The 23940-nt window shown below is 39.9% G+C and overlaps 2 protein-coding genes across 2 annotated transcripts in view; both read right to left on the bottom strand.

Annotated features, from left to right (window-relative positions):
- The window catches only part of LOC131679154 (Krueppel homolog 1-like), a 188329-nt gene that overhangs the window by 73106 nt on the left and 91283 nt on the right, over window positions 1–23940 (bottom strand). The gene's annotated exons all lie outside the window — the stretch shown is intronic.
- The window catches only part of LOC131679658 (BRCA2-interacting transcriptional repressor EMSY-like), a 28101-nt gene continuing 4198 nt past the window's right edge, over window positions 38–23940 (bottom strand). The window contains exon 3 of the mRNA XM_058960391.1: window positions 38–107. Coding sequence (XP_058816374.1) covers window positions 38–107 — 70 coding nt within the window. The remainder of the gene's footprint in view (window positions 108–23940) is intronic.

Here is a 23940-nt window from a genome sequence, read left to right as displayed (position 1 = left end):
AACACACAAAAAACACCCACAGCTGCACAGCACAGTGTCAGCCAACTCTCCGTCCTCCTGAATCCTCCACCGATCTCAAAAAAACGGTGCAAACTTCGACGTTATATCTAAAATAAAACAAAAAAAACATAATTAGCAACAAAAATACTTACCAACATCACGAATCATCCTTTTTTTTCATCACTACATAAACAATCAGCATTAGTCAGCTGAGTATGAGTAGCTGTGACAGATCGGATAATAGACAACCGGACGACAGGGTTGTGCTGGGTTACGACGGGGTTACGTTTGCCCGCCGCCAGTTTTAAGTCGACTTTACACTCTAAGCGTGAATGGGTTAATTCTGCGTAACTTCATCTAGTTTTCTCTCGCATGACGAGAGAGTAAAAGAAGTTCGCAACGAGTTAACCATTTCACAAAAGTAATAGTCTTTCCGACTCTTGAAAAAGAGTCCGGTAAAGCACAAATTTAAATTTAGGGGCCCCTAGCATAATTAAAAGTTAGTGTTTAGTATTATTTATGGTATGAATGTGAGTGTAAATGAAGAGGAATGAAAGGCTAGCAAATTGAATTCTGAGTGAGTGTGTGCGGTATGTAAGCGGTAGTGTTAGATGTTTCGTCCAAGGATAGCCCTTGTGACGGTAATGGTAGCAGAAAGAAATGTCAAATTCCGTCTGATTTCTTTCTGGTAATTTTCCGCCATTTGAAGCGTATCCGATCAATAATTCTACTCAGCAAATGCAGCAACGGCTTTTATTCTGACGCATTATAGGCAATTTCGACAGTGAAACTTTCACAGTTGATTTGGGATTGATGGATGGATTGAATCGTTCCTGATTGTGACAGATACATCGGTGAGTGCGCGAGACTAAAAACGGACAGGCTCACTTCCTCAGAGTCAAGTAATTTCGTGGGACAGATTCCTCTGGCCTTTGGAAAAATCATTCCACGGAATTAAAACTGGCACTCGGGAAGAAGTAGTCGCGTTTGAAGTCGGCATTCATTCGAGAAAAAAAAAACCATTTGGGTTTTTTTTTACCCGAGTCGGGGAAAATTGTGACCTGTGATTTTTTAGGTCACAATATCGTCGCTTTGGTCACTGAGCCCAGCTTGTATATATTTGTAAATATTGTTATTTTTTTTGTCGTATAAATAAATAACAGTGTACGGTCTATCTCGTGTATTTGACGACGCCTGTTCTTTGTTTATACTTTAAAATTATTGTTCGTAAATGTCTAAGTAGAATTTAAACGTCAAACCGTTACTACTCCGTGCTTGCATGTTTGAGTCGCGTTTAAGTTCTGCTTAATAGCCCTGGTTGGTGTCAAATGTAGGTTTCGTTATTTATTTGTTCATAGATTTATTTACTTATTTATTTATTTATATATTTATGTGCTTATTTATTTATTTATTTATTTATTTATTTATTTATTTATTTATTTATATTTGTTATTTATTTTGCTTGTTTATTTATTATTCATTTTGTTATTATATTTGTTATAATTGTTCATTATAAAAAAAAATCAAGGAAACAAGTACCGCACGTTTAGCATGTCAATACATTGTACTAAAATTTGAGCATATTTCGTGACACCAACCAAAACGATAACATGTTTGTAAACGTCAACCATCATCATTCTGTCATCGCATCATCACCGTCATCAAATGCGGGGTGGCAGGATGCGAGGAGGCGCGGAGGGTATGTGTTGGAAAGTGGACAGGGCAATGATAAAATGTACCGCGAAATCTTAATGCGGTCTCTAATAGTTAATCGGCCCGGAGGAGTGAAGACTAGCAGCAGCGAGTCACTAGATACTTGACCGCGCGTTTCCATCGTAAGAAAAGTCTTGTGATATAAGCTGATCCGTAGGATCTTGTTTTCGCCGTTCAGAACCACCACACGAACGTTAAGGTTCTGTCCGGCCAGTCGAGTGGGATAAGTGTGGTTACCGGTTTCTGTGTAGTGTACTAGTACGACGCGAGTGCAAGAACGGTCAGTGATTGGCAAGATTTTTACGCCATTGTAGAGGCCAGTACCCAAGTACCGGAGGGTAGGCTCTACTAGACCGAAAACGCTGTAAATCCCACTCGACTTAGTGTTAGACACTCGTGTAGAAGATAAAGTGCGCATTGTACCACTCTCCGGGCCCAAAAGTGAAACGCAGGCCTCCGCTACCAATAGGCCGAGTTGCTGCTTCTTCAGGAGTCCCCCGTCGCTATAGTCCGTACGTTACTGCACCACCGTCGAAGCCCGCGCCTCATCGAGCCAGCTGCAAGTCGACCAACGTCATCACGATCGCAACGGTATCGACAGAAGAAAGTTTTCGTCGAATAAAAAGCAAGTAATAAATTTGTTTGTTTTTATTAATAGCCCTTCTGGCTCAAGTCAAGAAATCAAAAAAAAAGAATAGTAGTGTTAAATAAAAAGTGTATGGTCTGTATATACAAGTTGTGTCGTCCATTTTGTTTACAGTGCATTCCTTTAGGTACTTGTTTCCGCCGAAAATTAATTACGATTCGCTCAGTGACCATAGTGTGGGAAGAAAAGTCCGCCCAGTGTGAATTTCTCCAGGAGACAACCGTGAAACGACCCTAATAGCTGGTGAGTACAGTGTGGCCCCACCACCACAATAAGAACGTTACGAAATCGATACGTAACAAATTAAACGAATTTTCCATTAGATTACATAAGATAAGGCCTCCCGGGACAGATCCGGGAATCGACAACCCAAAATAAATATATGAATCGGTAATCCCAGATCGAAACCGCAAAGGATTACCCAAAATTATTCCAACTCAACTGCTGTCTTATCAAGCTTCTTCTTCCACGAATCCGGTCCGACTAAAACCCCCACACCTAACCATGTTTTTGAATGTACGGCTAAAAATAGCGACCATGAAATCTAATCAAAATTCCCTAATTTGCATGTTTACGGCTCGAGTCCGTATAATCGCAAATACGTTGAGGTCACAAATCAATATACAAAACACACTGACGTTTGATGGGGGAAATCATTTTTCGGAGGCAATAGGAATGATCGAATTAGTACAGTATAGTCTCTTCATAGTCAAGAAATCAGAAAAGGTTAAGCCTTGCGCTCGATAATCTTCGCACGCGCGCGCATTCAACCACGATGTGCATCCGCGGTCGCAGTTGACCAAAAACAACAAAAAAAGAATACAATTTAAAATAAAAATCATTCGAAGGATGAACAACATCACGCTTCACAGGTCTTCAGAGAAACGGAAGAAGGGGACAAAAAAAAAGTTCACGCGCAAGCCGAATTCGGTCGAAATGTTGTGCCGTGCCTCACTTACTGCCACAGTAAGCGCGTACCGTAGGTAGATATGGCAATCGTAGGCTGCGTGGTTCGGCTGCTGCGCGATTGCTGTACGTCGTGCGGTAGGTAGGGGACAGAAAGAAATACGTATCTAATTGCCTTCTAACTTTGTAGATACATTGTTGTTTATTGTTAGTAGTTGAAAACCGGATTTGTATTATTAGATATGTGCTACATACAGGTTAGTTCCACAAATATTACTTGAATATTTTGTCTACCCAAGAGGAAGTAATCAAGTAAGTAAAATAAGAAGTAAGATCAGTATTGGGCAAAAATCTCTATCTATAAGATGTTTTAATCGGAAAATTACTTTGTTTGAAATCTTGTGATATTTCTCGGTAGAAAAAACAAATGAAGCTGCCTGATTAAAATAGAAACTTCAAAAATTATGCCACACTTTGAGGGGTGAGGATGGCGTAGGACAAATTGTGGCATGTGGGTGGCAGTAATTTAGAACGCGACGTAACATATTCTTACTGAAGAATAAAAATAAGAAAATAATACCTCAGAACTTCCATTCAAAATGTTATGAGATCTCTCAGAAAGTCATAATATTTAATAAAGTCATTCCTTATCAAAAATATAAGAAACATATTTTTTCATTTCGTCATTAGTTATCTAAAAGATGCAAAATCTCACAAAATATGTTCGAATTGCTTGGATTTATAGTTTCAGCTCACTGGTTCCCAATCAAACCCACATTCACTTTAGACACCTTTGGCGGTACCGGAAGCTTTGAGAAAGTGTCAGTTCCTGAAGTGAATTAATAGCTGCTTCTCAGAACTGTCTGACTCTATTTTCCCAAATTTGGTCGCAAATGAAATCTACAGTATCGCTGTTGACTGCTATTAAATTTCATTGGAATCGGAGTTCTGGTTCCCGTGTTACGGGTTGAAGTATGCGGTCACATGCGAAATTCCTAAACAAAACGGTATAATAATTTTATCTAAATGATGCAAAACTAATTGAAATGAGTCGCTTTCATCACATTGGCCAACTTGCCATTGTTCAAAGTTAATTTCACACCTATTACTCATATTCTTGACAGTTGTCCACCATCTTGCAAATGTGAAATGATTAGTGCAATGCTTTAATTGGCTGCTGCTGAATTTAATCCCGATCTGACATTAATTGGTTAGTGTGGTCCCATAGAAATTTCCCATATAGCTTCTCCATCATAATACTTAAACGGTGAAAAACCATAAAATGTGATTATTGCAACCACGACAAATAAATTAATTTCGGCCAGAGTTCCGGCAACTTTGCGCATACCGACTTTCAAATGAACTTTGTGTAGTTTTGGTTTCGAATTATTAGTGGATACGCGAAAGTATCTCGATTACAAAGTATATTCGTTGTGCTGCTACAGTACGGAGCTGAATCCTGATGCATCCTAAATATGTAGTTATTATTATCATCCATAAATAATTGCATAACTAGCTGTCGGCCAACTATGTGTAAGAAAATATGAGAGAATCTTGAACGATTTCTGTCTTGAAAACGTCAATAGTTGGTAGCACCCTCTCGGATTTAAAAGAAACTTTCTGTACATGAAGACTTCGTCACAAAAAGCAACTTTGCATACTTTGTTTTTCCAAAAATGATCTAGACTGCCTTTTAGTCTTTTTTTTGAAAAATTTCAAACGGCTATAATCTAAAAATGACAAATCCTATAAAAAAATGTTGTAGGAGTGATTTCCACAAAATTAGTCAAATTTTTGAATAAAAATATTGAAAAAATTCTTCAACTCCTACACTGAAAATAAATCGATTTGAAAATTTAAAGTCGTTTTACAAAAACCCCATCTTTGATTTGGATGAAAAAACCCCATCTTTGATTTGGATTCAAAAATTCAAGTTGGACACTTTAAAGAAAAAATATTTATATGAAAAACAATTTTTCTTTGTCCAAACTGAATTTGCTTTCATTGTATTTTTATCGAAAACTAAACGAATGAAAGTCGTAATCATCTCAGAATCCAATAAAACTCAGTTTGTGAGAAGATATTGTCTAATTTAGCAACTAAGTATATTTTTATTAATCAATAATCCCATGGATAAGCATTTATATCAGTAAACAAATATTCTATTATTACTTCTTTATTTTCTTGTTTAGCTCTGAGGAAGGATAACGTGACAAATCCGTTAACACACAAATGCTTGAGCCCTTCGCGATCATCCACGGCACCTACACGCGCGATCTCGCAAACATGATAACATCGCGGTGATCAGATGATCGTTTCAGCGCCCCCACGATCATGAATCGGTCACTTCCAGAAGTTTCCATCTTTGGTATCAGCAGACTAGGTCCATGCCTTCAATTCGACCAATTAAAAAAGAAAGCTCTCATATCCACTGGACAACACGTTCCATGGCGACATGACCGGGAACTTCAGTGATATGGGGTACCTCACTCCCTGTCAAAATGTAAATTGTACACCGTAAACAAAATGTCAGAATGACGGTCCGCGTGACCATCCAAGAACGCACGAGAATATTTGAATGGCCAAACAGGTACAAAATCGAGTTTTGTACACGCGAAGTCACATGAACGCGAGCACACGCGACAAACACGTTAACATACGAACGCTTAGGTCCTTCGCGATCAACCATGAAAACCTACACCCGCGATCGCGCAAACTTGATAGCACGCCGGTAATAAGATAAACGTTCGAGCACTTACGAACTTCCAAACGCGGTCTCAAATGCAAACCTAGAAAGGTGATTTCAGACGTGACCGATCATGAATCGGTCACGTCCGGAAATTATTTCCCTCCATCCTAGCAACTTATTCGGTTGGACCAATAAAAAATAAAGCTCCTATTCACTGGACAACACGTTCCATGGCGACATGACCGGAAACTCTTATGATATGGAAGATCTTACTTTCTTCTAGCATCTAAACCGTACACCGAAAATTATTTATCAGACCACGGTGCACACTCGATCATCCAAGAACACACGTGAATATGCGAAATGCAATCGAACGCGAAGTTACATACACGTTAGCACACGCAACATACAAACGCACACGCGATTAAACACGTTAACGTACAAATGCTCGAGCCCTTCGCGATGATACATGCGATCGCAAAATCTCTACGCCCACACATATCTGAACCGTACAATGAATATCACATTTAGAATCACGGTCCACTGCAATTAGCCTTAAGCAATTTTTAGTGGGCGACGTTGCCTCTCTCGTTTGCAATTGTAGTGTGTGATTCTGACGGGGAACCCGTCCGAGAACCTAGCTCTACAGCTCCAGTAATACAACCCTCGAAAAAAAAAAGATTTTTAAACATTTCAGTTCCACAAAATTGTTACCATTATAGAAATACACAATTTTATTTAACCGAATGATTTGATATATCGAACAGTACTAGAGTTATTCTCATTTTTTGTTTAAAAAACTACTATGTATTCCCCCTAGGTTGAGGGGTTTGATGGTATTGCAAACATCATCAAGCATATTGCGTGCATCAGTGCTAAAGAACCTCTGACAGACAATTGTTTTAAGATGGTTATTGCATTTACGCCTCGATAGCAATGCATCGAGGAGACCGAGACGGCTTGTGGGCCTTTTTTATGTGTGGTGTTTTTTTCATACTCCGCACCACCTTAATCAAACGACCACCGATCTGTGCGCGCTGACGTGGCCAACTCGCGGGTCGATGTGGATTGATTTTTGCTGTGCGCCGTGCTTGCAAACATTATTCCACAGCTTTATGACGAGGTTGTTTGACACGGCTCGCAGTGGAGGTCATTGTGTGTCGATTTATCGGTCGACTTCGTCATCGTGCTAATTATTTAAAAAATGTAAAAGTAGAAAACTTTTAGTGTTAACTAATAATTGTACTCATTTGAAATTTTACATTCATGTTTGTTATGAATATATACCAAATTCGTTACTGATACTTTTTGTATGTATCCGGCCACTAGCAGTTGGGCAATTGGATTCTGAGATGATTATGACTTTCATTGGTTTAGTTTTCGATAAAAATACACTGAAAAAAAAATTCAGTTTGGATAAGGAAAAGTTTTTTTAAGTAACTTTTTTTTCTTTGCAAGTGCCCAACTTTAATTTTTGACGATAGGTAGGGAACATAATTACTTATTTTGGAACAAAATTTCATCCAAATCAGAAATGGGTTTTTTAGTAAATCGACTTCAAATTTTTAAAATAGATTTTTTCCAGTGTAGGACTCGATGAAGACTTTTTTCAATATTATTATTCAAAAATTTGACTAATTTTGTGAAAATCACTCCTACAACATTTTTTGGTAGGATTTGTGTCATTTTTAACTATAGCCAAATGTATTATGCGTCATAATGACTTTACTCGTTCCACTCTCGATAATACGGGAAAATATTTATTTTACTCTTGAATGAAAGATACAACCTGCTCGTCGGCTGCTGTCGATTTCGGTTCAATCGGGATTCTGGTTCCGGAGTTACGGGTTGAAAAGTGCGGCCGCACAGCATTTTTTCATTTCAACTGTCATCACTATCAAAATGATTCAAAATTTATTAAAATGGGTGCAAATTAAAGATAATATTTTTTTGTTTTAAGTGATTCACCATCGACACGAAGGTAACCCAAGTAACAATTGAAGTTTTATAGCACACTACAAGTGCAAATTAAGTTTTAAGGGCGACTTCAAGAGCTATAAAACTACAGTTGTTACTAGGGAAGTGTACTAAGGATGTAATAGACATTTCCACAATTATATTGAACATAACCAGCCATGGAGTTATAGTTTGGAGAAATAAGAAAGGCGCAATTGCACCACTTGGTGAATTGAAATAGGTTTTTCTTGAGAGTCTTAGCTCCCAATACATACATACAAAAATGATATTTATAACAGTGGAAAAATGGTACAAAACAAAATGTGTCAATCATGGTGTCGGCGACGGTGAGGCAGAGGAAATCATCACACTCATCACGCGTGTTGTTTTGGATGTGGAAAGATATTTGCTGATCTCGACGGACTGAGTCGAATGGTATATGACACTCGGTCTTCTGGGCTGGAATAAGGTTGTCGATTTTAGAGTGGTTGCATAGCCTTTCTATATGAGAAAGATAACACATAACAAAATTAAAAATATTAAAATCTATAAGTGAATAAACTGAACAATATTATTATAAACAATAAAATAAATGAAATTGATAAAAAACAACAATGCTGAAGAAAATTAAAGAAAAACCGAAAAGAATAAAGTCGATTGAATGTTTAAAATAAAATGAAATAAACAAAACGAATAAAATACATAAGTAAATATACTAAAAAATCTTTAAAAAAATAAAAAATTGAGGGCCATCGTCTCAGAATGTTTTGAAATGTTTACGACACCCAATTATTTGAAGATTCGTTTACCAGCATCTAAAGTAGTAGCTAAAAAGCAATGAACCTTCCAGTGTGTCCATTCTATTATTGTATGCACCTATTAGTTTTCGTCCTTCTTTTATGGTGGAACTTCTTTGATTTAGAATGAAAAGATGCCCTTTTGGCAACAGATTTCTAGCAAAAGTACTAATTTAAGGTAAAACGACCAACGTGTCGAAGGATGATTTTCAGGATTTGAACACAGAGTAGTTATAGGTCTCTCGTAATATAAATAATCTCGATTACATATATGTTACTTATCATATAGGGTAAAATATTGAATTTGTCTCCGCAAATGCCTCTACTCCGCACAAAAAGGTACAATCAAGATATACAGCCTAAGATAAACATTTACACCATTGCTAGAAAAGAAACTCTCGAGCTTACTCTACTTTTAAAGTTTAAATTCAAACTTTTAAATTCCTTGGCAAGTTAACCGAAATTTGCAGAAAATTAACTGAAAATATTACCAACTGAACAGTTCATTTCCGCACTTAGTTTCCTTTCTTCTTCCTAGAAGTTCGGTTTGAATATTTTTTTTACTTGGGTTAGAGATAGGGTAATAAAATGTGCTGAGAGCAAATTGAGGACATCTTGAATCAGCCCCCTATTATTGGCTTGATTCAAAACTAGTCGAAATGACAGATGACAAAATGTTCATCTGGGGTGTTCATTCTTGTTTCTATTTTTCCAGCGTCACTGATTTTATTTCGATTCTATACATCAGTGGTTTTTAGAAAAGATTTGCAATATTTTTTATTCAGGACAGCGCTTTTTTTGCACCTCTGGGGTCCCACAGAACTATGAAAAATAGGGTTGCCACCTCTGGAGAGGTTTTGACCTGCAGATTTTTACTGACCTAGGGGTGAAGGACACTAAGTGAAGGCAAACAGAAATTGAATCAAAGCGATTGTTCAATGTTTTAGAGCACTTTAATCGCTTTTTATTACCTAGTGAGTGAAAAAGGAGGAGTGTGTGTATCTTCGTCGCGAGCGGTTGACTCTCGTAGAGCTCCCTTCGAGTCGGTTAATTTTCATCATTTTCGGCACAGTTTACTGCCTCCCGGTTATTGAAAGTGTGAATAACGGTGCAATTTAACGACTATACAATATGAAGTGGCTTATAAAAGCATTTTTCGGAATATTTTCGACAGACGCGAGTGGTGACAGTTTGTGAAAATCGAATTCCGGCAAATGAAAAATTATCTTTTCCTCGCATCACGGGTCGTCGATTCCCGATGCAAGGACAATAAAAGTGCACAGAAAATGTCTAGAAATACAGTGTACATTGTAAAAATAGTGAAAAATGGGTTTTCAGAGAAAAAAAATCGATCCGAAAAGTGAAAAAAGATACGGCAATAAGAAAAATTGATATATTCAAATACTTGGCGTTTCACCAGCGTCTAGCGACTACCAGGTGTCGCCCCAAAATTCTTCGCCCGAAAAATAGGTGGCAAACCAGCCGGTCGGTGCTCAGCTAATTTCGTCCGCGTCCCTTGTCACCTATTTTTATTTAGTGATTCATCGGCGGTGCTATCTTTGAAAATGAGTCGCCTTGGATATTCAACTGTTTTTTTTTTGCTTTCTTATTTTATTGCAAATGAGTAGAGGTTTTGAATCTTTTATATTCGGGATTGCAGATATTTTGTCGCATGTAAATTTTGGGTGTCCGTCAATGTGATGGCGCTGTAAAGGAACACGTATCTGACGGTCGGCAAACTAATTTCTATGTTTGTTTAGGGTTTGTTTTACCAACGGGGGAACTGATCCACAGAGCATTCAATGTGCTTAGGGAAAACACATGACCTTATTTGAGTGGAATGATGATTTCAATCATCTATGAGGTTTGAGAATTGACAATTCGCGAGAGGGATCGGGGACCGGTTGGCAATTACCTTCAGTTATGTTAGCACGAAGAATAAGTGTTTTGCTGTCATTTTCATTGGTTAGCTTTCAATTCTATCTCATGCCTCCACGCGAGTCTAAGTCTATTGATGACATTTGGTCCTTAGACTGGCGACGACTGGGAGCTATCAGCCTTCTGCCGGTAGTAGCAGAATGAGAGTGTGCGAACAGATCTAGCCGAGAAAGCAATACCGTAAATGTTGTTCGGAAATCAGCTCCAATAAGACTTTAATTTGACTAGTATCGATGATCGCGGATCAATACGTACTGAAAATTCGCCGCGTCTGTTTTAATGAATCTAATTTTAAGTTCCGTTATTGGTAACAAGCCCGTCCATTAGGTTAACGATCCTCTGTATTTACCTTCAATGTTCGATATAATCGTTCGTATACGTGTATTTCACAAACAATCCGATATTAGAAATAGGAAACACTTTCATTGATTTATAACATCTAGAGCTATCATAACTCTTTGTCTGTATAACGTGTTATCACTCGGTAGTTTGCAACCCAAAAATATATCGTATAGAGAAGGAATAGCGAAGTTAGTCTAAATAATGTCGCAATAAATAGTGATCCGGCCCATTAAGCAGATAAGATTAGTTTTTCTGGGCAATACTCCCACGATCGGCTGTGTGGAGTTGAAATTGCTTTTGTTTAGAAAACATAGGATGCTCTCGGTAGCCGGCTACCCAGATTTTAAAAGAACAAAAAACTAAACAAGATCTTATTTTTTGAGCGATCGTGTTCTCGAAAACTAACTGAACTACAAACTAATAAACTATGCTTTACAGGTCGCATCGCTTGCTTGGAGCGAATCCTAGACCCTATTTCCTTCCAAACCACCAACTCCGCGACACCTATGAAAGAATCTGATGAACCTTCTGTATAAGATTCCTCATTTTATTCAAGCGATCGCTGGGTAAAATCAGCACTGACACTATAGAAACCACGAAAAAATTCGTCGCGTGATTGAATAGTATTAAAAAATATAAGAAGTGCTCCTTATAGCCGGCTATCCGGAGTTCAAGTTGCTTATTTTGCTAATCGTATTAATACAACAAATGATAAATTTCCCAAATTCTCGGCAGCCGGCTGCCCAGAGCAATTATTACATGATAACGCTTTTGGCACACTTACTAACAACTCTCCCTTTCCCGTGATACATGTGGAGATGCAGAGGATTCCTCGGTCTCTAGTAGCAACATGTATCGGACTAACATTCCTTCCTTTCCCAGAAGATCTGCATTCGGACGTGGCCGGCGTCGGTATTGATCAGCATGCAGGGGTCAGAATAGATTGTACAATGTGGCTCATCATGTTATTCCCAAGCATGTTGTTCCAATCAACAGTTTGCAACCTAATTTGGTTCTGGTCAATAACGGAGTAGCAACTACGGGCGATCTCTTATGCTTATGCTTATGCTTACGCTTTATTACCTAGTGAGTGAAAAAGGAGACTCATGTATGTACTAATATGTACTCTTTTATTGCTTCTGGAATTCGTCATGAAATTTAGCCCTGGTTGAGTGGAAAATTACAACTCACAATAACCGTAGAGTGGTAAGTTTTTGCAAAGTTTAATGCACATAACTGGTTAAACCGTTAAAATAAAGCTGTAAATTTCTCAAGCTTGTGAACGGTTTAAAAAGAATACAAAAGCACTAGCCACTATCCCTGTGGAGGATAAATCGAACGAGCATCTCTCTCCTCCACAACTAACAGAAGAAAGAGAAGCAAAACTCACCTCCCTAGCCAACAATTAGGCGCAGGAGCAGAAGCAACACCGGATGATCTCGTTTTATGTTGACCTTGCCAGTTGCATTAGAACAAACCTGCCATTCCTTGGTGCAACTGCAGATAAGCACCACCCACACTACTTTTACAGTGAACGGCAAGTTACGGCGGGTAGCCTAGAACAACGTTTCAATAGCCTATCGATCGCCAGCATGTAGTTTAACCCGCCTAGCCGCCTGATAGTTTACTGGGCACCAACAGCGATGAGCTTTTGTAAAATTGCAGAATCAATTATCTTCAAAAAAAACTCATTTTTAAGTAAAATGTTGAAACATATTATACTCTACTTTACTTCAACAAATAAACTTAATCAATCCTTTTGAATTATTAATATGCACATAACAAATCAAATGAACTGTAAGAAAGTAACCACCTAGAATAGTGAATGAAATGTTTCATTCGTCTGAACGTACTTGATCTGATAGATTTCCAAAATACCATGAATTGAGACTAAAAATAAGGACATTTGAAGTAAAATTAAGGACACCTCCTGAAAGCATCGAAATTAAGAAAGTGTTCTTTAAAATAAGGACGGTAAGTAACCCTAGTTAGATATTACCAAACGTTTTGCTGTTCAAATCCACAATAAAATTATAATGTGCCCTATAAATCAAGTTTATTACGTACCAATTACGTCATTTCATTAGGCTTAAAATTCTTGAGTTGCAACTAATTTCGACTAATCGCATTCGTGATTCATACCGAGCATACATCTCGAGTTGCAGCATCTCGAATCTAAAGCTTCCAGCCAATGCAATGCAATCGTCTCGTTCGGCAGTACTTCGGCCTAACTAGACGAACTAAAACCGACTGCCGAAGCTTTCGGATGCGATCGTAGCACCACCAACCACCAGCCACCCATACTACCCGAACAACGAATGAGGCTATCGGTGTGTAGGTAACCAACCCACGTTCGCAGTGGTAGTGGAAAATCGAAACCGAATAAAAACAACCTCGACGTCGAACGGGCGAAGGGGACGCGGAAAAAGAACACAAACAACTAGAAGCAACCGCCCGTTGCCGTTCGAAATGTTGTGCCGTACCTCCACGTGCGAACAAAATTTCTCATTCTCCTTTCGGCTACGACTGGCTGGGTTGTTTGCATTCATCATTGCCACCACCCACCACCCAGTGCCTCACCAACCGCTACCGATCGACTGACGGTTGTTGAACGAGGCATCGCTTCCCCTCTTGTACTAGCACTCCGCTGCCTATGCGGACCGCTTGCTTGCTGGCTGCCGGTTCGTAGTTGATGCTGCTGCTAGCTGGACTGAGTCGTAGCGTTTTGGAACACACGCGGCCTACCATCATCGCATCGCTCGGCTGGGCAAACCATCACACTCATCGCGCATTGGGTTGATTTGGGCAGGCAGTTGGACAGGCCTGTGCTGTGTGCCGGCAGCAGCGCTGTTCTGCAATATGCTGCGTAGTTGCTGTTTTTTTTTGTTCTTTCCCCTGGTGGTTTGGTTAGGCTCAACGGAAAGAGGATACTCTTGGCGGATGTCGGTAGGTGGTAGGTACGTCTCTAGGTACGCCAACTGATGGGGAGAGGATGCAAGATTACCGACCTCGTCAAGTGAAGTTTCGGTAGGCTGTGGCGTGGAATGACATGGCTGGCATCCCGCGTGTACCCGGGGTGGTACGAAAGAGAGCGATGATAAAATGTATTTTCATATTCAAGCTTCGCATTTTAATTGACTTTCGGTAATGCAAGCAATCGGATTGTAATATGGTGGGCGGTTGCAATTTTCGGTAACTGTTTATATACAAGAGGCTTGGTGGTGGTGCTAAAGTGAGGATCGATAGGTTGCCCTTAACTTCTCGCTTTGCAGATTTTATAAAAAATGGAAAAAATTTCTTTTTTCATTTCATATGTCGGCAAATCTGTAGTATCATTTTTTTTTTCATTGACCGACATTTAATTAACTAGAAATTAAATTTAGAGCCGAAGTACCCAAATAAGAGTAAGGAATTGCAATATATCGATCGGAAAATTAGCCGTGGCATGGTCATTAAGAACAGGTCGGTAGCCTGTGCTTAATAATCCTTTCCGATCTGTATATTTAAAATTCTCACTTAAGTATACGTGGCGTGGAAAGCTTTAAAAATTGAATTTCAGTGAACGTCATTTGAAAACAAAACATCGAATTGAAAATTCCATTTCGTTTCATTTATATACTGCCATAAATACATTTACAGTGCACTTAATGCCCCACTGTCTTCGATTTTCCGCAGTATGTGACGAACGTCTCGAATTAAGATTTAGACAGTGACGATGCCGATTTCTCTTAACATTTGCTTGATTTGAAAACTCTATTGCTGCTCTTTTGGAGCCTCCCAGTCTTACACCATACGTGTGATAACAATCCAACAATTTTTGATTTTACGTGCTGGTGACACGTTTGGTGGACTGTCTTATGCACAAATGTTATTTTAATCGTCGTTATTTTCTTTTAATAGCAGTTCGAAAGACCCAACCACTACAGATTTCTTCATGGACGTGATATTTTTCGATGGAATTGGATAAATACTTATCGATAAATTGCTTCAATTTCGGAAAGTATCTGCGTCTTTGTTTGAACGGATCAGAGGTACTCTTCTCGGAACTGGCTGCCCACATCAAGCCCTTCAGGATATGCCGGCATACTTAACATCGTCTGGGGTTATTTCGATGTTGTCAATCTAATAGCCATCGTTTTCACATAATTTTTGGTGCGAAAATGTAGAATACGATTCATCCAAAATTTCCAAAATTCGTAAAGTATTTACAGTAAAGTGTATGGCAGCAAATTGGTATTTTTTCGAGTTGTTTCTCGCTATCGTTTATGATAAATTTCATTGTATTTCTTCAAAACGCAGTGGAGAGTCGAGTTTGAAATACGAAATTGTTATGCCAACAGAGCAGAGAGTTACATCTAACACCTCTTCCCCGCCAGGTCGCATTTGAACAACGTTTGTGTCGAAGATTAATTTGTGCTACTCTAACCAGTACATCTTCGAACCACATATTTTATAGCAACTAGAAGATACTAAAAAGCGGACCCTGAAATGGGTATTAGAGGTGTGACCATCATTAGAATTTAATGATTTGCGAACATGATTTCGGAGCAGGAACCCAGTGAATAGATTCTTGGCTGAGATAGTTTAACCCGTCAATTGCTTCACGGCCTCTAGACTGGTTTATCCGGAGAAAAATAATAGACTCTTGCCAATGTCCTAGCGGATCGCAGCCAAATGCTTTGCACTGCTTTCAACCGTTGCGTTGCGTTGCGTTGTGACGGTGATTTTGGCGGATTGCACACTGACTTCATCATGTATGACTGCTGATTATCTAATAAGAGTTGCTTAGGAAGTGGTAAGTAGGAATTCATACCAATCCGACCCATATTAAAACCTCAACACGTGGTAGCCATCATTGCCGGCGGCCCCCATCTCCATCGTTCACGGGGAAGGATAAAGGATAAGGTAGACGGGAAGTGTTGATGCTCCACCTTCTTAACGGAAGGACGACGATTCATCAGACTCTTTCATAGGTGTCACGGAGTTGGTGGTTTGGAAGGGTATAAGGTCTAAGATTCGCTCCAAGCAAGCGAAGCGATCTGTAAAGAATATTTTATTATGTAGTTGTTTAGTTAGTCTTCGAGTACACGATCACTCGAAAAAGAAAAGATCTTGTTTAGTTTTTGGTTCTTTTTTAACTCTAGGCAGTCGGCTACCGAGAGTATCCTATGTTTCCTAAACAAACGCAATTTGAACTCCACATAGCCGACCGTAGGAGTATTGCCTAGAAAAGCTAATCTTATCTGCGTAATGGGCCGGATCACTATCTATTGTAACGGTATTCAGACAGAATTCGCTACTTCTTCCCTACGATATATTTATTTGGTTGAAAACTAACGAGTGATAACAAGTTATACAGACAAAGAGTTATGATAGCGCGAGATGTTATAAATCAAGGTATGTATTTCCTATTTTACGTATCGGATGATTGATAATAACGACCATTGAAGAGAAATACAAAGAATTGTTAACCTGATACACGGGCTGGTTAGCAATAACGGTACTTGAAATTTGATTCATAAAAATAGACGCGGCTAATTTTCAGTACGTATTGACCCGCGATCATCGATACTAGTCAGATTAAAGTCTTATTGCGGCTGATTTCCGATCAGATATTCATTTTTACGGTACTGTTTCCTTGATTACATCTGTTCGCACCCTCTCATTCTGCTACTATCGGCAGAGGGCTGATAGCACCCAGTCTTCGCCGGTCTAAGTACCAAATGTCATCAATAGACTTAGACTTGCTTGGAGGCATGAGATAAGAGATTTGTGAGAACTAAAGAGATTAAAAAAACAAAGAAACGACATGCTCCGTCCTGAATCCAAATTCATAAGCTTCTACAGCTGAAGTGAAACTCCAAACGGAACATGGCACATCCTTGCCATTCCAATCTCTTTAGTGAAGACTATGTTATCTCACCGTTTGACGACCAATGCTTTACACTGCCTTCAACCGATGGGAAAGTGCTTATTTAAGATACAGGAATGTCCACATTGTACTAATTCAATATCATCAAATAAATCCAAAAGTATTACGTAGTCTAACTGAAATCATATTGTTGGATGCTCATAATTCATTGAACGAAATTACGATGTACAGGGTGCATGAAGAATTTGTACAGTAAGTTTGGAAAATCAATTTCTCATGCTTGCGGAACGTTATTCAGATATATTTTGCAGCACTGAATAGCTCTACTGAAAAGAAAACTGTCGGATGTCAAATGTAAAGAAAAACTGTTGGAGATAATTTTGTTGGGAAATGTGTATGAAAGAACAGTGTTTTATATAAAAAATAAATATAAGTACCGTTCGAATACGGCTGAAAGGAGCCAAGTCAAAAAGTAAAAAAACGATTAAATATAATCCAGTATGCTCAATGAGGGGTATGGACTTCTCAATTCCATGAACAATGGCTAAAAACCTTGGTCGTATACGCTATGCAAAGGGTAATTCATGTACACTGAAGCCATAACTCCGCGATTAGAGAAAGCTGAAAAAAAACTCCTGAGTCGATTCATGGATTCACTTCCACTTTAACTTTAAAATCAAAATGGAAGACATGGCAGGTGGCTAGCACAAAACCGTTGTCAGGTTTCTATCATCATGTCAGCAAAGCTTCCGACTCATGGGATGTTAACTAGGCGCAGTATCCAGCGAGGAGGTAATTGTAACTCCATATAGGTCCTTTTGCCTATTATAAAGCTAACCTTATGCAGCCGCAACATGTGAGATATGTGGTACAGAAACAATTCGTATCACACTAGATCGTTTTATCTATATCAACAACACGAAACACGTTGTAGCACATGATAACCTTAAGGAGGATAATCCGATCGACTTACGGCCACACCCGAACGCTTGATACTCCTTCCTTCGTGACCCCAGACCTGGTGCCCGCTATGCACAGACGAAGTTTTAATTCACCTAGTGATGCAATCGTGCCTTTCTCATTTATCCAAACTATGATTCCATGGATTCTATTGCAATCATAGTACACCTGGCACCTATATAAAATGGCGGGCAACCCACGAACTTGATGAGCTACGTGTCGACGCTGCAAAACTTGAAACAATAAAATATATCATGCCTAATTAGCTTAATCGGTATTAGTTCAATGCTACCTTCTTACTAACTTATTTTGGCATGATGGAGTGGGTGTGTCAGGGGGATGAAAAACCCACAAAACGAGAACTACCATACCCTGCTTATTTTGCTATGCCAGGTGAGTGAATGCGATGGAAATGAGAGAGTATGGGTCTGTAGGTCTTGAGGAGATGGTTGTGCGATATTTGGAGGAGTAGCTCCCACCACTGGTCAAATCCAGAATACCTATTTAAGTAAAAAAATGGCCTTGATTAGGTTGACAATTTCCAGAGTAATGGCAAAACCTTTCTATATGAGAGGCAAAAAGTAAGAATTATGATGGTGCAGTTATATGGGAAATTCCTATGTGACCGCACTAACCAACCTGTAACTCCGGAATCGAAAGTCAGATCGGGATAATATTCAAAAGCAACCAATTGAAGTATTGCAATCAATCATTTTAAATTTGGAAGTTGGTAGAAATTGGTGAAGAATTTTCTGATGAATTGGTGTGAAATTAACTCTGTACATTGACAAGTTCTTCGAGGGATCAAGACGACTGCGGGCCCGGTAATTTAACACCCATTTAAAGAAGTTTTGCATCATCTAGGTATCATGGTGTTGCTAGTTTGTATAGGGATCAACTGTATGGCCGCGCTTCTCAGCCAATAACTCCGGAAGCGGATGTCGATGGATCAGAATTAAATCCAATAGCAACCTATGCCTTTCATTTGAAACTAAGTTTGAGGAAATTGGATCGCTTATCTCCGAGTAACCGAATGTTGGTCACATACATACACATATGCATACATACATAGACAAACATTTACGAGAGCAGTAACGGAGTCAGATAGAGAGGAGTTCAAGGCAGCGTTCCGGGAAACTAGGGCCGCTTTAAAATGGGAGATCAAGCTTAGCAAGTCAGATTACCACAAGGAGGTGTGCCGGGAAGTAGACACAAATCCTTGGAGGACGCGTACCGAGTCGTGATGGCGAAGATGAAGGGCCCGTCAAGACCAGCTGAAATGTGTCCGAGTAAGCTGAAGATAACCGGAGGGTCTCTTCCCGAAGCACGATCCAACTATCTGGCCACCGACAGGTCTACATGTTTGTTGAATACACTCGGAAAACTCCTTGATACAAACATTTCCAACAGGCTGACGAAATACACGGAAGGCGAGCGCGGGCTATCCAAGATGCAGTTCTGATTTCGCAAAGAAGCATCGACAGTGGATGTAATTCGGACAGTGCTCGAACAGCACGATCCGATTGATGGCCGTACGAGCTGCGAGCCCGTACAAATCAATATTGTCGGAGGCAGTATGCGTTATCGCCGGAATGATCCCCATCTGCATCACCCTCGCGGAGGATTTCGAGCGTTACAATCGGAAAAACACCAGCAACGCGAGGAAGATGGTGAGAATCAATTCGATGGCGAGGGAGCATCAGGAATAGGACAATACTGTGAAGAGAAGGTGGACCTACCGGCTCATCTCAAACCTGTCGACGTAGGTAGACAGCACGCAGAGGTCAACTTCCACCGGCCACGGCTGCTTCAGGAACTATCTTCATCGGTTCGGGTACGCAACGTCATCATTGTGCCCGGAGTGTGAGAACGTCGAGAAGACAGCGGAACATGTCCGAGGTTCGAAACGACGCCCAGGGAGATGCTTGAAACGGCAGAACTGGACTTCAATCCGGGTAATGTCGGCTAAAGAATTGCAAGCGACGTAAACATGTGAAACGCGGTCGACAGAGTGGTGATGCTGATCACGACCGACTTACAGCGGAAATGGCGAGATGAACAGCGAGCAATGGTTCCGCGAGAGCAATCATTGCCGGGAAACTATCTGCCGGAGTAGGCTAGATCCTTCACCGGGGACTAGTCGGGTAGACTGCGATAGAGCATCCGCTTTGGGTTGTCGGGGTGCCTGAGAACCGGACGCCACGCTCCACTGGGAATCTCCGGACCGACCGAAATATAGCGGAAAACAAAGAAAAGACGATATTGGGAGAACTTCTTTTGCCAGGGAACTCTCCGCTGGTGTAAGTTGGATTTACCGCCGGGGACTAGACTGAGTATACCGCGCCGAGACACATTAGTCGAGCTCGTCGAAGTGAGTAGAATGATATAAGCGTTTCGGCCCTCTGGGCGTATGTTAAAAAGTCGATTTTCAGAGTGATTGCATAACCTTTCCATAACAGAAAGGAAAAAAGGCTTATATGGGAAATTCACGTGTGATCGGATTCATTTTCTAATAACTCCGGATTCACTACTTCGATCAAATAAAATACGGTAGCAATCAATGTAGGGGAGAGAGGGTAACAGTGGATCAGCAGGAACTATGAAACATTCGCAATAAAATCATAATGCATGATCAGAATCGTCTCATTCTCTCATATTTCACGATTTCTAATTCTTTACACGTGTTGCTATATTTTGGAAGAGATCTGATAACTGTATCTCTTTTAATGGATATTTGTTTGTTTTATGATAGCCAGAGTAAATTTGCAATGAAAAACATTATTCCATCTTTATGAGTTACCATTCATTGAATAAATGTTTAGTCTATTGCTATTTATAGCAAATTTTATGCTCAACATATGCCGCGAACAAAGTTTTTTGGTAACTTCTCATGGTTCTGTGTAATTTCACAATTTTCATGAATAGACCCATTGGGTAACTGTGGAACGAAGGCGTATGGGGAACAGTGATAATTTTTTGTTTTTGTGGTCTGTCTCAAAATGTGAATGGGTTCCGATTTTCAACAGTAAATACTACTCATATAGTGCAAAATTAGTAAATTTGGGCAAGTTTTGTAGAAATTGTCTCTTATTTCAGGATTGCAGCTGATATGTATATATGGTGGTTCAATGCTACGCGATGTTATAGTGGATTCTTTCGTAAACAAACGATTTTCGCCTCAATATAACTTTAATTCAAAGCGTTAGGATCATTCTTCGTCAAAACAAAAGAATAAAATTTATAAGTAGAATATTTCACTATAGACGACATCGTGTTTCATAGTTCCTACCCATGGGGCACACTGATACATTTTACCACCGACTGTTTATTATCCAAAAAATGTTATTTCCCGTGAATTTTACCAGCTGGAAAAAATATATGTATTAGTTAACAACAGAGTGGCACTATGTATCACTTTTGATTACACAAATAACAAGTATTATCATCAAAATTAAATTGTAGAAAAAATGTGTTCCATTGTTACCCTCTCTCCCCTAAATACCATACCCTTCATTTAAGTCCAAGATTGTGACAATCAAATCAGCTATGTATGAGAAACAGGTGTAAATCTAATATCGCGACGCGGCCATTTCCTTGGATCTTCCGGAATTTTCAACGGTTCTCAATGTGGTCTAAGAGACTTTAATTTGCAATTAGTTATCAGGACAAACAATTTCAAGCAATTTAGAACTCATTTCAATTAGTTTTGCATCATTTAGATATAATGATTATACCGATTGGGAATTTCGTATGTGACCGCATACTTCAACCCGTAACACAGGGCCAAAATCCCGATTCCAATGGAATATAATAGCTGTCAATCGGGATGCCGTAGCTTTCATATGAGACTAAATCTGAGAAAATCGACTTAGACATTTCTAAGCAGCAGATGTCCATTCAATCCAGAAACTTAGCCAATTTCCCGAAGCTTCCGGTTCCGCTCAAGGTGTTCAAAGTAGTCAATGTGAGCTTGATTGGGCTTCAGTGAGCTGAAACTATAAATCCAAGCAATTTAGAACACATTTTATGAAGTTTGGCATCTTTTAGGTAACATGTTGATATTGATTTATATGGGAATTTCATGCGTGACCACACTTTTCAACCCGTAACTCCGGAACCAGAAATCGAAATGAAATTAAATTCAATAGCAGCCTATTGGAACGTTGTACCTTTCATTTGAGAATAAGTTTTATATCATCGATTAGGCCATCTCCGAGTAGTCGATGTGCAATTGTTCGTCACATACATACATACACATGCGCACACACACAAACATTTTTCGAACAGAGTCGAATGGTATAAAAGACTCAGCCCTCCAGGCTTCGGTTAAAAAGGCATTTTTCAGAGTTATTGCATAGCCTTTCTATAGAGGTAAACATATGCATTGTTTTCGTGATAAGGATATGAAAAATTTGGGTGATTCAAAATAGGCATAAACGGTAATGAAAACTTTACTTTGTATGATGGACATAAAGGGCGAACACGAAATTATTGCGACACCGAGAATGTCATGCCAATTTTCTTATAATGTTTAAAATCCACCAAAGTTTAAGGGGAGGTTTATACATATATTTACTTCAAAAATCAAAAGAAAAGTTAATCGATGGAGCCTTGAGTGTAAAATTGAACGCATTTTCGCTTGATGCCCTCCATCAAAGTCTTTACATCTCGCCATTTACTGTGCCCTTTGTGGGCAATAGGCCCGTGCAAAAATGACTTCCCCTGACGGCGGTTCATCTCAAGGTGAGATAGACGTCGAAAAAAAAATCGGCTCCCCGGCTCAAAGTATATCCGAGCTCGGACACCGGGCAATTTGTGATCTTCTTTCGGACCAAAGAAAAAAATTGTTTGAATCTGTTGCAGATTTCTCGAGTTCTGACGGATCGGTATTCGGCCGTGACAGAAATATCGAAAATTCGCCCTGATAAGCTTCGGGTGGTTGTTAACAGTTCAACTCAGGCAAACGATATTGCTGGCTACGAGCCCTTTACGAAGGAGTACAGGGTGTATATTCCAGCTAGCAGGGTTGAAGTCAGTGGGGTCGTTTCCGATTCGAGTCCGAATTGCGAGGGCCTGCTAAAATATAGGACTGGCTGTTTCAAAGACCCCATGCTTAAGCCAGTGAAGATACTGGAATGCAAACGTTTGCATTCAGCATCAGTCGCAGCTGACGGGAAGGAAATATACGTCAACTCCGACTCTTATCGGACGACCTTCGCCGGCTCTGCCCTAGTTGGGTTACCTCTCGATACCGCGATTCAAGCTCAGACTAAACGCGTACCAGACGCGAATTCACGCGGGCGTCCTCCCAATCCATGGTGGGACAAAGAGTGCTCAGACGTGTACGCGGAGAAGGCCGCTGCGTATAAGACCTTCCGGGACGACGGGCTGCCAGCTAGCTACCGAGAGTATGTGATGACGGAAAAGCACATGAAGAGATTGATGAAAGCCAAAAAGCGTAGCTACTGGCGCCGATTCGTCGACGGACTAACGAGAGAAACATCGATGAGCACTCTTTGGAGTACGGCCCGGCATTTACGAAACCGAAACAGTACTAACGAGAGCGTGGAATATTCAAACCGTTGGATATTCGATTTTACCAAAAAGGTACTGCCAGATACACAATTTGGTTTCCGCAAAGGCAAAGAGACGAACGATTGTGTTGCGTTGCTCTCAACAGAAATTCAAATGGCTTATGCTAGCAAAGAGCAGATGGCGTCAGTTTTCCTAGATATAAAGGGTGCTTTCGATTCAGTTTCTATCACAATTCTTTCTGAGAAGCTGCACCAGTATGGTCTTTCACCGACTCTAAACAACTTTTTGTTAAACTTGCTGTCCGAAAAACATATGCATTTTTCGCATGGTGATTTATCGACATCAAGAATTAGCTACATGGGTCTTCCCCAGGGCTCAGGTCTAAGCCCCCTTCTCTATAACTTTTACGTGAATGACATTGACGAATGTTTTGTCAATTCCTGCACGCTAAGGTAGCTTGCAGATGACGGCTTGGTCTCTATTACAGGACCCAAAGCCGTCGATCTGCAAGGACCATTGCAAGGTACCTTGGACAATTTGTCTGCTTGGACACTCCAGTTGGGTATCAAGTTCTCCACGGAGAAAA

Source organism: Topomyia yanbarensis, chromosome 2 (assembly GCF_030247195.1).
Source record: "Topomyia yanbarensis strain Yona2022 chromosome 2, ASM3024719v1, whole genome shotgun sequence".
NCBI classification, from domain to species: Eukaryota; Metazoa; Arthropoda; class Insecta; order Diptera; family Culicidae; genus Topomyia; species Topomyia yanbarensis.
The sequence above is the reverse complement of the archived record's forward strand: the minus strand, read 5'-3'. Positions and strand labels throughout refer to the sequence as shown.